The sequence below is a fragment of the Canis lupus genome, chromosome 25 (assembly GCF_048164855.1).
Source record: "Canis lupus baileyi chromosome 25, mCanLup2.hap1, whole genome shotgun sequence".
NCBI lineage: Eukaryota > Metazoa > Chordata > Mammalia > Carnivora > Canidae > Canis > Canis lupus.
In genome coordinates this window covers 29,039,575-29,057,330 of record NC_132862.1, presented here as the reverse complement: position 1 = coordinate 29,057,330, position 17,756 = coordinate 29,039,575, and the positions used below count along the sequence as shown (strand labels likewise).

At 36.4% G+C, this 17,756-nt stretch overlaps 1 protein-coding gene across 8 annotated transcripts in view; it reads left to right on the top strand.

The window, feature by feature from the left end:
- PIK3C2G (phosphatidylinositol-4-phosphate 3-kinase catalytic subunit type 2 gamma) overlaps positions 1-17,756 on the top strand; it is a 368,003-nt gene that overhangs the window by 105,692 nt on the left and 244,555 nt on the right. For all 8 annotated transcript variants that reach the window (XR_012017650.1, XR_012017649.1, XM_072798827.1 and 5 more), the window contains 2 exons: positions 3,422-3,544; positions 10,353-10,484. Coding sequence is in view for 6 of the 8 variants with exons in the window: in XM_072798827.1 (XP_072654928.1) it covers positions 3,422-3,544; positions 10,353-10,484 (255 nt within the window). In the remaining 2 variants the exon portion in view is untranslated. The remainder of the gene's footprint in view (positions 1-3,421; positions 3,545-10,352; positions 10,485-17,756) is intronic.

The window sequence follows — 17,756 nt, the reverse complement described above, 5'->3', positions numbered from 1 at the left end:
GCTCGGGGCAGGAGCGTCCTTGCTGTCCTGGGCCCTCCCGGCCTCTGCCTGTCCCGGGGGGAGGCCGGATCCTGGGCTGTGTCCCCGGTGCCCTGTGCTCCCGGGCCTGCGCTGTAGGATTCGGGCTCCCGGCCCGCAGCCCCCTCCACGGAGCCGCCGCCAGAGCCTCTCCGAGCTGCTCCCGCGTCCAGCCGGGCGCGCGCTCCAGCCTTTTAGGGAGCTCCGCGGCGCACTTTCCCCGGGGTGCAGGTGTCTGTTAGTGTCCCAGGGAGCCTGAGGGCATCCCCGCCCTCCTGGGGTCCTGCTCTAACTCCCTGCGAGCCCCTTTCCGCCCAGGAAGATTGGTGCAGCTCCTGCTTCTCCCGGACGGGGCTCTCCTGTGCTGGGGACACTCGCCCCGTCCTTAGCCTGGCTCCTCACAGGGCCCCTCCCCCTTAGATGCCTTTTGTTTATTTATTTCTTTTTCCCCGTCTTCCTACCTTCATAGAAGCGCGAACTCTTCTCACTATAGCATTCCAGCTGCTCTCTCTTTAAATCTCAGGCCGAATTCGTAGATTTTCAGGATGATTTGAAGGTTAGGTAATTTGGTGGGGCCAGGTGATTTGGGGACCCTACTCTTCCGCCATCTTGCCCCTCCCCCCCTGTTTTTACATATTTTTATGATTATAGTTTTTTTAACATTTTGTCCTTTACATTCTATACCAGAGTTTAGTTGTTCATGCACCACTACTAAAGTGTTTTACTGTATTCTGTATTCATCTACATATTTATTTATCCTTACCAGTGACCTTTGTCCTTTTTGTATGCTTTTATGTTGCTATCTAGCTAATATCTTTTCATTTCAACTTTAAAGGACTGCTTTTAGCCTTTCTTGTAAATCAGGAGTCAATGTGATGAAATTCCTCAGGTTTTATTTATCTGGGAAAGTATTTCTTTCTCCTTTATTTTTGAAGGACACTTTTGCCAGATATAATATTCTTTTTATTTATTTATTTATTTTCATTTTTTATTTAAGACTTTATTTATTTATTCATGAGAGACACAGAGAGAGAGAGAGAGAGAGAGAGAGAGAGAGAAGCAGAAACTCAGGCAGAGGGAGAAGCAGGCTCCATGCAGGGAGCCTGATGTGGGACTTGATCCCAGGTCTCCAGGATCAGGCCCTGGGGGCTGAAGGCGGCACTAAACCGCTGTGCCACCCAGGCTTCCCAGATATAATATTCTCTATTAGCAATATTTTCTTTCAGAATTTTAAATATATATCACCCTACCTCCTTCTGGCCTTCAAGGGTTCTTCTGAACCATATGCTGATGATCTTACAAGATCTCTCTTTTATGTGGTGGGTCATTTTTTTTTTTTTTTAGCTGCTTTCAAAATTCTTTGTCTTTGTCTTTTGATAATTTGATTTTAATGTGTTCTAGTGTGATCTTCTTTGGGCTCATCCTAATTTGGTTTGTGGGGCTTCTTGAATCTAGATGTCCATTTCCTTCCACACAATTAAAAACTTTTCATCCATCATTTCTTCTTATAAGCTTTCTGCCTCTTTTTCTCTATCTTCTCTTCCTGGGACTCACATAATATGTATATTTGTTCAGTTGATGGTGTCCCATAAGTCCTCTAAGATTTCTTTACTATTCTTCATTCTTCTTTTTGTTCCTCTGATTGAATAACTTCAACTGACCTATCTTTGAGTTCACTGATTCTTTCTTCTGCTTGATCAGGTCTACCCTTAAACCTTTCTAGTGATTATTTTTTCAATTCAGTTATTATATTCTTCAGTTCCAAAATTTCTATGTGGTTCTTTTTAATATTTTCTGCCGCTTTGTTTATAATCTTATTTTGTTCATCATTTTCCTGAGCTTGTTGAGCATCTTTATGACGATTATTTTGAATTCTCTGTCAAATAATTCATATACTTTGATTTACTTAAGGCTAGTTTCCAGAGATTTATATTATTCCTTTTGTTGGGCCTATTTCCCGCTATCTTTGCATGCCTTATTACTTTGTACTGGAGTCTGTGCATTTGAAAAAATACAGTCTTTATAGATTGGTTTCATACAGGGAAAGAATGTCACCAATCAGCACAACTAGAGATTTGGGTGCCTTTCAAACCTTTTCTCTTCTGTGGATTTGTGTGTTGTAAATTCCTAATTATGGAGATTTTGCTTCTTTTTTCAGGAATTTATAATTTCTTATTCTCCCTTGTGTCTGTCTATGGTACTACAAGTTCCCAAGTGCTGCTGTAAGCTTCCCAGCTCTTTTTTGTTTGTTTGTTTGTTTTAAGATTTTATGTATTTGAGAGAGTGAGCATGAGAGCAAGAGGGACAGAAGGAGAAGGAGACTCCCCACTGAGCAGGGAGCCCAGCAGGGGATCATGACCTGAGCTGAAGGCAGATAATTTGATAATTTGATTTCAAAAGAACACACTGAACCACCCAGGTGCCCCATCCCCAGCTGTTTTTGTTTCTCAGTAGCTCCATGGCATTTAGAGTATGCCAGGTTTCACTATGCTATGAGTTGGGTAAGACAGAAACCAGTCCCTCAGGCCACCATCCAAAGAGCTGGAATACTATACACATACTCCAACTCTTTTTCTCCCCCCAAAGAAGCCAGAAGTTGGGGATTTTTTCCTGTTCATTTTGCACAGTGAAGGGACAGTGGCAACTGAATTTGTGTTGTGCCAGTTCAAACCATTGGCTTTGCTCTCAGAGGCTCCCAAACTGGCACCTATTCCTATGTAGCATTTAGATTTAGACAGGACAGAAACTAGTCCCTTGGATAGCCTCTTAAAAAGTCTGAATGCTAGACATATTTTCCAGTTTTCTCCTTCCTACCCCAGGGAAAAGCTGGGAGTTGGGAGTTTCCTCCTGATTACACTGCATCCTGCTAGGGAAGGAATTCTGGAAAAGGAGTGCCACAAAATTTCTCACTGATTTCTATGTTACTTATCTGGAGTGCAAGAGCTTTTAATTTCTGAATTTCTCACAAAGAGAATTAATCTGTGTATTGTTGACTTGGGTTGTTTCCATGGGGAAAAGAGAGTCTGGGGCTTTCTATTATACCATCTTGCTGATGTCACCCAACATAAATTTTTTAAGTAATTTTTAAAGTACGCTTTACAGCATCTGGGTATCTCAGTCAGTTAAGCCTTTGCCTTTGGCTCACGTCACAATCCTCAAATCCCAGAATCAAGTCCTGCATTGGGCTTCCCACTCAGTGAGGAGTCTGCTTCTCCCTCTCCCCACTCTCATGTTCTCTCTCTCTCTCTAATAAATAAAGTCTTTTAAAAAGATGAAGTTTGCTTTATACAAGTAGGTATAAATTTATCTTTTGACTTTTAACTTATAAAAATGATTGACCCATATACAAAACTGGTTTCTTTATGGTTTTTAGCTTATGGAATCTTTTTTTTTTTTTTTCTAGCTATAAAGCATTTTCTTTTTCCTGTTGCCTTACATATGCTGGAAAAAAGTTGTGTCAAGTGAGAAGCTACAGAAATATTCCATTCAAAAAATTGTTTTTTCTCTTGGTCAACTGGAATGAAACGTAAGTTTAATCTTTATTTTGGCAGTATCATTTATCTAAAAAAGATCAAGGATTATTTTTTCCCTTTTTTTCTTAGGTAGAAGGTATGTGTTTTTTTTTGTTTTTTGTTTTTTGTTTTTTGTTTTTTTGTAAATATTGAAAGTTGATGTGATTCAGTGATGGACAAATACACTCATGCTAATAGATAACGGGACCATAGAGGTCAACAGATAAAAGTCCATTGAGAAACCTAGACAAATGTCCAATCCACATTACCTAACTGATCAAAAAAGGAAATTGGAGAAAACAGAATTATTAATCCTTCACAGACTGTGGATATAAGAGATACCCTCTATTGGGGATTGGGACAAGTAGAATCTGGGTATACCAAAGACGAAAGAAATTACCTAATAACATGTACTCATGTACTGTCTTTTCCCATGAAAGCCAATTATAAATTTATTAATACAGGCAAGTTTTTTGATAATAATTATCTATGCATGTGTAAACTACCATCTAGTTTTGGGTGACTGGCTCCTACTTTCTCATTGTATAGAGGCATTAAATAAAGATGAAAAAAGGACCTTCTTAACACAATTCATTTGTTCTTGCTCTCCTCTGTCCCCCCTCCCACCTCCTCAAATCCTTACTTTACTCATAATCTCAGGGGGCTCACAGGCCCTATATATGGCTACTTCGTGATTACTTCCACTTTTCCTTGCTGTTCCTGTGACACTGTTCCACTAGCTATCAGTCATTTCTCTAGGGTTTCTAATACTACACAGACAGCCAATTTTCTTTCCACCTCATATAGAAGAAAACTAACCCACTGTCCATCAGCCCTTTCACCAGATCTGGCTTTCTTGGGAGATGATTTGACTCCCCGGTATTGTGCTTTTTCACTGAGAAATATGTGCTGAAATTTCTGGGACTCTCAGGATGGCATTATATAGCACCGTTTATCCTAATCTTAGTGTTACCACAATCAATGAGCACATGACATGTGGCCCTCAATTTTTTCCTTCTATGCAAAAGCAGTTCCTCTTTCCTCTAGGACTATGACATTTATCTTCCCTTCTTTGGTTAGATTCTTAATTCCTTTGACCAAAGACCTGATCTTCAATTACAAAATCCTCTTCTATTGCACAGAATGAATTCTGCTTGTAAAATTCTTCAGTGGTTCCCCAATTTTCATAAGGTAAAATACAAATCCTTTATCAAAGCACACAAGGCTCTCAGTGGTTTGGTCCCTGCCTACCTCTGCACCTTTGTCTCTTGAGTTAGCTCCACTCTAGTCATTCTGTATCTGATCTAGTTACCCTAATTTAAACTGAGAAATATGCCTCTGCTAGGGTCTTCTTCTGTGAAGAGCACAGTGCCTTTACTGCCCACCTTGAGAACACCTAATTATCTTGCAAGACACTTTTTCACCTTCTCTGTAAACTCCTTTTTGTATCATCGAAATAATTGGCCATTTTTGTTGGTTGATGTGAACCTCAGTCTCCTCTCTTATGGTCCCTTACTGAATGTGTTTGCTTATATTTCTGTTTGCTTTTGCCATATGATACAAAGATCTTTTGGCTTTGTTTTCGTCATTTTATTTTCTTTTTAAAATTGTTCATTCTGTCAATAGCAGCATAAGCAGATTGAGATAAAGTAAGAATTCAGTAAGTGTTCTTCAGCAAATGAGTGAATTTCATGTAACAAGTGATTCTTTTAAAAATGTTATTAATCAGCTCAATGACAAAATTATTCTTCTGACTTAATTAAAACTTACTCCTAGCTATTTCAAAAAATCAGATTAATTTTCAGCTGATGGATATGTGCTATGATTTAAACAATTCAAGAAAAAACGTACTAATTCTAAGGTCAATTTTTTAAAAATCTGCCTCCCCCAAATTCCCCAAAAAAGTTGAAAATCACTACACTGATATATTATTCTTCTCTTCCTTCAGGACTGTACATGTATTATCTTTCCTGTGGGTTTTTTGCTTCCCCCAATAGTATAGTTAGTGACTTCAACCTAGAATCATTTTATTTCCTTTCATTTAAAAAATAGTTATTTACCATTTTTAGGTGCCTGTTGTATTTTTTATATATTTTATTAACATATATCTATTACACTATAATTGATTATACATTTCATTACTAGACTGTACACTTAAGGACAGAAACTTTATTGTTTAATAATATATGACATAGATTTTGACTACATATTTCAATCATCATAGTGTATCCCAAATACATTATCTCACCTTAACAATAAAGATATGAATCAGGTATTATCATCCTTTTTTAAGGATCAGAATATTGAGGTTTATAAAGCTTAATTAACTTGCCCTGGGTTCCACAATTAGTAAATGGCAGAACTACTGCTCAGACCTACTCTGACTCCAAAGCTAATATTTTTACTGTGATTTCTACACTGTTTCTTAAAACATATAAAATCCTTGACAGAATATTTATGTTTTGTAAATACTTCTTGCATCTTCAATTTTAAAGAACAAAGTTCTATTCCATTCTCTTCCCAGCAGCCACCTCATTTACCCCCTCTGCTTTAGGGCAAAACCCTTCCAGAGAATTGTGTATATTCACTTTGTTTAGTCTTTTTTTTTTTTTTCCCTCTGCTCTAAAATATACTCTAATTAGGCTTTCATCACCTCTGCTTCACTGAAATTGCCCATTGGAATCACTAGTGACCTGCACAGTTGAATCTAGTGTTGATTTCTCAGTCTTCATCTTACACGATCTATTTAGGAGCATATAGCACTGTTGATCTCACCCTCAGTCTTGGCTCCCATATTCTTTTCACTTTCCTTCTGCTATACCGGACATTCCTTCTCTATCTTATTTTCTTTCCGCAGGCTGATCATGGTCTCAGCACTATGCCTCTTTTCTGTTGTATTTACCTTGCTTCTTTATTTCTCTCTTATCATTACATAGCATAAAATGCCATCTATATGCCAACATCTCCAAAAATTATATCACAAACCCAGTCTGTGACTCCATACATATACATTTAACATGTCTAAAACAATACTCTTAACCTTACATTCCAAACTTGTTCCATCCATGGATAGCCACCCTGGATGATCCTTTTCAGTTCCGGTTGTTCAGGTCATATCCTTACTCTGAATCTCCTTCTCTCAGACCCCATGTACAGGAAATCCTACAGGCTCTACCTTCAAAATATTTCCAAACTATTACTTCTCATCACTTTCAGTGGCCTAGGCCCCCATTCCCTCTCCCCTGAATTACCACAGTAGCTATATAATGGTCTCCCTACTTCTCTTGCAGCTCCTATAGTTCTTCTCACACAGTGGCTAAAGTGATTTCTTTTAAAATATAAGTCAGGCTATGTCATTATTCTGTTTAAAAATCCTGAAATGGCTCTCTGTTTCATTCACAAAAATCAAAGTCCTTACAGTGGTTCATTGTTATATATCAGTATTAAACATTGTGAGTTCTAAACATTGTGACTTTATTAAGTTTCCCATTATCACTATGAAAAACTTACTCCAATCTTAGGAAAACTATCTCAGATAGAAGAAAAACACATTTCAGAAAACTTTTAATATTTATTCCTTTTCAACAGTAGAGTAAGGCAAATATATGGTTAAAACTTAAGGTCTATGACAGCTGCTTACGTAAAAAGAAGGAATTCAACTCCACTTATTGAATTGTCCCTTAAAGTATTTTTCTTCTTTTTTTTTTTCTAAAAGTTCATTCATTTGACTTTTTTACTAGCTATGTAGAAGTTAAAAAAAAAGATTTCCCAGTGAGTGAGAGATTATTCTAGCTTTAAAAGTCCATATGTATTCAAGGAAGGAATAAATAACTATTTAGAGAGCATGTATTCCTACCATAGAATAATTTATTTTTATTAATAAAAATGACAAACTGGAGATTGACAGTAACTATTCACTGTAACTTACTGAATTTTTGTCATTCTTGATATGAAAGCTCACTAATAAGTGAAGTTATACATGAAGAAGCCAGACTCAATGAGAAAAAGAACACTGTAGATTATGTGAGGAATAAAGTGAAATTATAGCTTCCATCCTAGCATAGAAATATGAAAACTGAATAGAAAATCAATTACAAGTAAAAGAGAGGACATTCAAGAAATAACTGCATTCCACAAGATCATTAACATTTTGTGTTGAGTTTCAGAGCTTCCTTTAAGCTGAGAAGTATGTCCACATTATCTTTTTTTTTAAGATTATTTATTTATTTATTCATGAGAGACACACAGAGAGAGAGAGAGAGAGAGAGAGAGAGAGAGAGGCAGAGACACAGGCAGAGGGAGAAGCAGGCTCCATGCAGGGAGCCCAATGTAGGACTCGATCCCAGGACTCCAGGATTGCACCCTGGGCCGAAGGTAGGCGCTAAGCCGAAGGTAGGCGCTAAATCGCTGAGCCACTCAGGGATCTCCATGTCCACATTATCTTAAGTGAATATTATGAGTATGAAAGAATGAGAGAGGAAAGAAAGACTTCTGTATATCTTAATGTAAAACAAATTAATTTTTTAGTAATATAAATTTTGCTAATCTTGAAAAAATAGATTAGCACCATAGTGTTTCCTTTATTTTCCTTTCCTACTTTTGATTAGAATTAAATTTCATCTGTCTACAATGGCTAATATAAATTATTACATCATTGATTGAAAAATGAATGTATTGCTGATATACAACCTACCATTTGCCACCTATTGTCTTATACAATGTTTGATCAATTATATGGATAAGGAAAAATGATGCTTATTAGTCATAGGGTCAATATTTGAATGAGGATATATCCAGATCCAAACTTCTGACTTGTCCTCTCCACACAGGTTACATATTGACATCTCAGCATTATTATTAATTCAATTATATCATGCTCTGCATATATTACCCCATCCCAATTTCCTCTTTATTTTATATTTCTGTATTAAAGTTATCCACTATAACGTAATATAGAAGCCTAGAATTTATCTTGAATTCTTCATTATCCTAATCTACTAATATGCTGTCAGTCAAATATTAGTTATTCATTTTACCTCTAAAATAGGCCTTCTGTCTTCCCTCTTGTTAGCTGCTTTACTGCCACCCTGGAACTGGGGCTCTTTATCATAGGGAAGAGCATATTGGAGAGATGGATGTGTACTTCCTCAAAGTCAGTATAGTCACTAGGCTGAATTGACTCCTCATTATTTCTTAGGCTGGATACTGGCCCATCACTCATAAAAGGGGGTCACCAATGTCTTATCAACACCTCAAATAAGGACTTCTCCCTACTTGAATTAGACAGCCAGCTCCTAATGTGAGAAGATGCTCAATATTAACCTGAGTCCTTAACTGGGCCAGGCTCAGTCAGCACCTTCCAATTGGACATTGCCTTTGGTCATCATCAGTCCTCTACTAATTACCTACTGCTTAGACAATTAGATGTCAAAATTCAACTGGGAATCACAAAACCAGTGGACTCTGCTTATATTCCTCATACCTAATACATCAGATATCATACAATACAAGCTATCCCATTTCCTCTTCCAGTCACTTTTTTTCTTTTTCCTATCCCTTGGTGAAACAGTTCCCCCGATTCTTTACTTATCTGCTAACCTCTGTTCAATTTTTCCATTTCTTCCTAGCATTCTCATTTTCTAGTGAACAAACTGCTCCATCTAAGCTTCTGGATGTCTTTCATTTTTCTTGTCTCATATATAGATCTCTCCTAAATGCCATATTTATCTTGATATTTTTGTAATAGAATATGATCATTTCTATATAACAGATGACTCCAGAAAGGAAAGAAAGGTATCCTTCTCCCTGCTCACCATTAGAGACCTCAAATCACATTATTAACTTTCTGTCAAAGGTTTTTCTTCTTGGGTACTTACACCACCCAAGTATACCCCTCCCAGTCTTTATAGTGTCATTTGGAAACTTATAGATATTCTCTTTCATAGATTGATGGATTCAGTACCTGAATTCAAGTTTTTCTCACCATTAACAATCCTGTGTTTATTCTTGGCCAACTGTTTTGCCCAATATCTACAATCTGTCCAGGGTCTGTATTTGAATTTCCTTCACCTATCCAGAAATTGGTATGTCCATTACATGTTAGCAATAATTCCCCAAATGCCTGGATATCTCATCATTACCCAAAATGGTTCACATTTAAAATTGTAAACAGCTCTATACTTGTATCTGTCTTGTTCAAATATTCGCTTTTGCCATTAGGAAAAAGCTTAAATTCCCTTGCTGGGTATGCAGAGTTCTTAAATATTCTGGCAACTACCTACCTTTTCAACAACATCCTCTATAACTTCCCCAACCAACCTGACTATATCCCTCATTCGCCACAATGAGCTACTCACCATTTCTCAGCTACACTTAATCTTTCTGTACATAAATGATTTGTCTGTATACTTTCCTCTTCCTGGAATATTCATTTCCAAATCTGTATCTAATTGTAGCCAACTTATTGTTTAAGACCTATTTCAAATTATTTCCTTCCTTCCCGCATTTCCTAAGACAATGTTAGTCATTTTTCCTCCCTGTTTACAAAGAGTAAATGCTTAAATCATTGTAATTTTTTAAAATAAGCTTACATGTCAAAATTATAATTAAAGCAATTCCGATTGATTGGATAACCAATCTCATTACGCCGTGTATTTCTGTCAAATTTCCATTTTTAAAAGATCAAACACAAAAGTTCAAAAGGAACCCTCAATTCAAATAGTTTATTTTATCACATACCATTATATTACCAAAAAAAATTAATATCTATGGAAATATCATTGTAACTGGGTAGATAATCTTACTTTTACCTTTTATTTTAAGGATCAACTTTCCTCTTGAAATAAAGTCACTCCCAAGGGAATCCATGCTCACTATAAGATTGTTTGGGATTGTCTGTGCAACCAATAATGCCAATTTACTGGCTTGGACTTGTCTTCCATTGTTTCCAAAGGAGTAAGTATATCAGTTTTTTTTATTAAGAAAGCTCCTCTGTCAATAAAAACCTCCTTGGAAATGACTATTTTGCAGTATATGGCATAATGAAAAATCAAGAACACATTTTGTTCCAAAATTGAGGTAGCTCAATATAAATCATGACTATTGAAAGTAGAACTGAAAAGCAAAAATGTAGAAATGGCTTTATAAACAGGTCTCATGCTCAATTTGTCAACTGGGTCATTTATAATAAAAAGATATTGCCATGACCAATTTCAATTGCTTTTCCTTTTCTGACCAGCCAGTTTCTCTGGCATTAGTAATTCAAAATGACTTAGATCAATACTGTCATTTAGAAACCATGTGAGTCATGGAATTCTGGCTGAAGTTAAATTATACAATGTGACTGGTATTCTGATCTTTCATTGCCAAGAAGAAAATATTTGGTAACTTTAAGATGAATTTTTTCAGAAAAGTAAACCAACTATAAGTTCAGATACTCTATCAGAACTAATGGCTGTTGCAAAATTAACTCATGACTTAACCATAACGATTTGGAGCAATTAATACTAGATTATTTGATAAAGTCAATTACGTGGTTTCCTGTGCTATTAAGGAAACAATATTTAAAATTAATCAGCTTAGTTATTTTTCACATGGCAGGACTTGCTTTACAACCAAATCACAAAATACAGGACCTTCAAAAAATTAGAATGTATATTGCTATTTTAATATTGTTAGAAAGAATGTTTACAACATATAAAATGATAGTATGATATAAGTAATATAAAAATCCTAAGAAAATTATTAGTTTTTGTTCCCACATTTAGTGGGAACTTATAATTTAGTCATTATAAGTAAATTATCATCAAAACAATCAAGGTAAATCTTTAAGATCATCTTTTTGGATTAATCAGGCAATAGCCCATTTCTGCATATATTTTTCTTGAGGACAAGTAATGTATTTATCTTTGTGATAGCTATCATCTAACATTGTAACTCTTATAAATAAGCAATTGGTAGAGGTTTTTTTACTAAAATGAACTAGAAAAAAAATCAGGTGTTATACTATATGTTGGCAGATTGAATTTATATAAAAAATGTAAAAAAAAAGTCAAATCATATAGGAGATTTAGAATAAAGTCTCAAAAGTCTGTAAGAAACTTAGCCTGAGGTGCCAGGCTGGCTCAGTCGGTAGAGCATGTGACTTTTTTTTTTTTTTTTTGAAGATTTATCTATTTATTGGAGAAATAGAGAACATGTCGGAGGGGCGGGCTGAGGGAGAGAGAATCTCAGGCCGACTCCCCACTGAGCATGGAGCCCAAGGTGGGGCTTGACCTCACGACCCTGAGATCATGACCTGGGCTGAAATCAAGAGTTGAATGCTTAACCAACTGAACCATCCAAGTGCCCCAAGCAGGTGACTCTTGATCTCAGGGTTGTAGGTTCAAGCCCTATGTTGGGTGTAGAGATTACTTAAAAATGAAAAAAAAAGAGAGAGAGAGAGAGAGAGAGAAAGGAAAGGAAAGGAAAGGAAAGGAAAGGAAAGGAAAGGAAAAAGGAAAGGAAAGGAAAAAGGAAAGGAAAGGAAAAAGGAAAGGAAAGGAGAAAGGAAAGGGAAAGGGAAGGAAAAGGAAAGGAAAAGGAAAAGGGAAAGGGAAAGGGAAAGGAGAGTGAGTTTAGCCTAAAAGGAATACCTTCTGCTGTTAAAAGATATTTCAAAAATCTGATGTGTGGGCTAAGAACTTTCATTATTTTCTCACTAGGAGCATCTTTACAAGTGCCCTTCCTTTTTTTTTTTTTAAGATTTTTAAAATTTATTTATTCATGAGAGACACAGAAAGAGAGAGAGAGAGAGAGAGAGACAGAGACACAGGCAGAGGGAAAAGCAGGCTCCATGCAGGGAGCCTGATATGGGACCCCATCCCGGGTCTCCAGGATCACGCCCTGTGCCGAAGGCAGACGCCAAACCATTGAGCCACTCAGGGATCCCATACAAGTGCCCTTCCTTCTCTTGAGTGAGTTTTTTAAAAGTTTTAGTTGCTGTATTTGTAACATCTAGCCTGTTTGTAGAATAAAAATTCTAGCTATTCACTAAAAAAATTCAGTCCATTTTATTCCCTTCCATAATTTAATACAATACTTTGCACATAACAGGCAGTCAATAAACATTAAATATATGAGAAGTTTGGAATGTATCTGTCTTTCAGACTAAAATTCAAGATTTTTTTTCCAGGTAGTTATGATAGTAAAAATACTACCTCCATGTTGTTTTGTCATGTATCACTTACCATTAGTAAACATTTTTAGGTGAATGCTCATCGTTAAGAAATGCCATCTAGGACTGATACGAGGTAGTGTTTTCCTAAGGGAAAGTGATTGAAATTGTGAATGATGAGACATCACATCAGAAAACAAAACTTCTTTCAATGAACATTTCGATAAGCATTTGTAAATATATTTCCAGAAGATCGTTTCTCATGAAAATCTGCTTCTCTCCTGGGCTAAACAATTTTAAGAAATCCAGATCTTTTCAAGACATCAAAAATCCATCATGTAGGGCAACTAGGGAATGTGATGACTCCCACTGTGTTCATTGCTCTGAGTGACAGAGATTTTAACCCTATTTATTTGATGCAGGTATTTCCAGATCATAGCAAATAGGCCACTTAATTTCATTTCCTTTCATAGAATGACCCCTGTCCATAAACATTTCATATTAAATCTGTCACTTACTACAGTTTGAATTGCCCATACCTAGCCATGTGGAGTTGTCATAAACACTTATATCTTTATTTTTTCCTACCTACACACAACCTGAAATTATATAGAATTAAAGGCTTTCTATCTCTTTGTGGTTTCCAAAAGTGGTTTGCAGAAGGACCAACAAGTGATTAAACTCAGATATATCAGTTATGGCTACATCGGGAATGTCTACAAATACAAATAAACTTCAACATTTTGAAGCACACAAATTCATCCTCAGGTCTATAAAAAAAATCCCAAGTACAAAGGTAAAATTTTGGCCACAGAAGTTTTTATAATCCTTTCTTTTGCTGATAGGACTTCCATTGCATTTATATTCACAGTGCCTCCACACTGCAATAAGAAAGTGTTTTTTCTCATCTCAACAATTTCTGTGAGCTACCTTCCCTACTAAAATTCAGCATAAATAGTGTGGTAGTTACTTAGCATTTCTAAATTGTGGTAAACTCCTTCAACACAAAAATCCTCAACATTGAACAATAGATTCTCCTGGGGAGATTTTTAAATAAATCCAAAATCCAAATGCTCCCAAGTATTCTGATTTAATTGGTCTGCAGTGCAGGTATCGGTATTCCCAAAGCTCTCCCGATATGTTAAAGCCTACAAAAATTAGAATATTTTCAGATGTTCAAAAGAGACCAAAATTAAATCCTAATTTCAAAACAACACGATACCTTAGATTATTGCCTGAGTAGCCAACCCTGACCCCACTGTATCTTATCATTTCAGATATATCCTCAAAATTAAATATAAAAAAGTTGTGGATGAGAATTATTTTTTTTAGAATTCTTTATTGTGCATCCTTCCTGTCCAAGAGAGACCCACAGAGTTTAAGTAGTACACATATCTCATTTACAGATGAAGATCTCCATTATAAAGTAAGATTAAGGAGCTTTTTCTAAGTCACCAGGCTGCTTGCAAATAGAACAAGAACCAGAATGCAGGTTTGACTTCTCTCTCCATGTATTACTATCTTAAGCTGCCTCACTTCCTGCCCTTAGGTGTCACACCTTGCTCCATGAATGCACTGTGACAATCTCACCAACATATAATGAAGTTCCTGCCCCAGCTTTGCCTACATTCTGCTCTTGGGCATGAAACTTTTAGACCTATGATCAGCAGAATCCCAAGTAGTTTTATAATGTCAGGTCCTATGGACATGCTGGCTGCCTAGATAGTCTTTTCTATTCTTGGTTGCAGAATGCCAAACCATGAATGCACATAAAATCCTAAACCTAAAAGTGACAATAATTATTTTATTCGAACCTACAGGAAACAGGAGTCCAGAGAAGGTAAACCAACCCATCTGTTCCCCTGTTGTCACAGATTTGGAGTAGATTTTTCTAGGCATAGGAATTTACACAATATTGAAATCAAATAAATCCTTAAAGATATTCCAGAACAAATATTTTGAAATGTTATATTTAGCAGTATGGCCCTCTTTCTAATGGCATCTAATTCAAAAATCTCAGAGTATAAGAATGATGACCAGTCCATATGTTTTGTTGAGTGAGTAGTGGAAGAGGGAAGAATTTAAAATCCTGGCATCCAACCTATTTGCCATCTCTTTACCACCTTTCTAAAGTCTACCTCCTATCATCAAGCCATATGAAATATAAAACTCCTTTGAAAACCACTGATTTTATCCATGAAGTTCAAAGAAGTTAAACTCAGGCTACTTAAAGGGTACAGATGTCCTCTGGTGTTTTGTTTTGTTTTGTTTTTCACAAAAGAAGCTGTTTCTCATTTCCTATCTTCATCATGTTTTAATTTGTTTGCTTAATTTTAAATTGACTTAATAAATCTTTTAACTGTAGTAATATAAAAATTACTGTGGTCCCCACTGGCCAGGGTATTAACAGGTTCTATTTTCATCTTCTTCCTGAGACCACCATCTTAGATGCATTCCTTCACATCTTAATTCCACTAATTATTTTCATAACCCCATACTTTCTATTTATAGAAGTCTTTGGGAATTTATTAGATATTACATATACTAATATAATGTATAAGATATTAAAAATATCTATTTACAGAGATATTTGCAATATCTCAAAAGATGTTTAGTACAATCCATTATCAGAAAGTAAATTAGCTAATATTAAGCATACAGAGAGCCCAAAGAATGGTGCCAAACATCCTTTCCCCCTTGAATTGCCTTGAAGTCTATCCTCACTATTCTCTATTGCTTGATAAGTCTTATACACATACTTGATTTAAATGTTCTGACTTCATTCTGCACAGTATGCCTCAGGGTTAGAGCCATGGCAACGGTTAATCCAGACTTCCTCTAAGGAGAGTAATGACAGATACTGACAGGTATTCTTGAGTCCCCTCATCCATTGTAGGAATTAGCTTAGATCACTGAGATTTTCAAAGTGAAGTATGGCCAAAACATATAAGTATAGTAAGGTCATAAATATAATTCATCATACAACTTAGAATGTGAAGTAAACTTCAATAAATAAATCACGCTTTTCCTTATGAGCCCCCGCACTGTAACTAATGAGAAAAAAGCTTTACACAAATGACAAAATATTAGTTGATTCAGTAATTTAAATAGTACTTTTGGAAATACACATTCTCTTTTGGGTAAAGCATTCAGTCACTCAAATAGCTACCTGACATCCTCATTCCCTTTCTAAGATAGTATCTGCATTCACAGGATAAGAAAGGAACAGATGCTTTGACCTGGTGACTTCTGATATCCAAATCAAATGTGTATTTTAAGCTGGCGATGCTTGTTACAGCTAGTGCAGCTCATGATTGGGGCTCTTGTAGCTTGGCTAGGGCTTACTGGCATTCCCTGAATGGGCTCTCTCAGGTACTATAAAGCCATCTGAGGTTTAACTGTGACTCCCAGTAGACATCAGCTTGGGTAGTTCAATTAGATGCCCTTATCACAGAGACCCCTTTTCCCCACCACAGAACCCTTTTCGGGGGTAGCCCTCACCCAGTATTTTTAGCGGTTTCTACATCTCGTCCCTTCTATAGAGAAACCAAAGAAGGCCTAATAAAGCTAAACTCAGGAACTCCTTCTGTCTCTTTGCCATGTGGCCCAAGTTTAAGGTCATGACACAAGTAGTTACAGGAGTAGCTCAAGATATAATTTTCCTCCAGGTTTTGAAACGTGGAGTGCTAAAGGAGCACCCTCTGCCTTGAGCTATGCTCATTTATCTAACACTACTCTGCATTTGCCTTCCAAAGGCAGAAGAGGGGTAGACTGGGACATTTACATCTGCCATACTTATTCTTTTTCCACTTTCTTTATCTTCTGCTTCCCATCATCTCCAATTGCCAGAAAATGGTGTCAGTCTCCACTCAATATGCCACATCTTCCTTCCTCCTTCCTGTTAACCCTTCACCATGGACAGAATATTTTCTATGAATACCATGGAGAACATTAATGTCTAAGCCCTCCAAGGTTGGTATTATATGTGCTCCTTCATTCTCTTGCATTCTGCCTGAAGCTAACTCAAAACTTTTTCCAAGCAGATGGATGCTTCAGGCCATTTGGGGGAAGGTTGTATACTCTATCGTGAAAAATTAATAATTTTCTAATCCTAAGAGCATTAATCTGACTTGTAGGTTGCTAATACCATCCCTTCTGGATTGTTATACCAAAAAACAAGTTTTACTAGCTGAAGGGGGGGGGGGGATGGAAAAAAGGGATAAAGAAAATTCAAAATTCATCCTGCTTAGAATAATAATCCCAGGTCATATAAAATATCTGTCTAATAATGTTTACAAATTACACTCCCTTGGATAGATGTTTTTCTAACAATATCTTTAGACATGGAAAATAAAAAAGCAAACCTCAGAAAGCTAAAGATTTAAAGGCAGCTCTATTTGTTGGATTTTTCCTTCACATTTTGCATAGTGTCTACTAAAGGGAATAATGGAATTTGATAGCATTATTTTTAGTTTCAAGTTTTTACTTAAATAATAGTTAACATACAGTGTGATATTAGTTTCAAGAGCAGAATTTACTGATTCTGCACTGATACAATACCCAGTGCTCATCAAAGCAACTGCCCTCCTTAATCCCCAATGCCCATTTAACCCATCCCCTGACTACCTCCCCTCAGCAACCCTCAGTTTGTGCTCTATAGTTACGAGTCTATTTTATGGTTTGCCTCTCTTTTACCCCTCATGTTCATTTTTAGTTTCTTAAATTCCATATATGAGTGAAATCATGTGGTATTTGTCTTTCTCTGACTGACATTTCACTTAGCATACTACTCTAGATCCATCCACATTATTGCAAATGGCAAGATTTCATTCTTTTTTATGGTGGGGTAATATCCATTGTATGTATTTACCACCGCTTCTCTATCTACTCATCAGTCAATGGACTTTTGGGGCTCTTTCCATAATTTGTCTATTATTGATAATACTGCTATAAACATTGGGGTGCATGTATCCCTTTGAATCAGTATTTTTGTACCCTTTGGGTAAATGCCTAGTAGTACAATTGCTGGATTGTAGGGTAGATCTATTTTTAACTTTTCAAAGAACATCCAT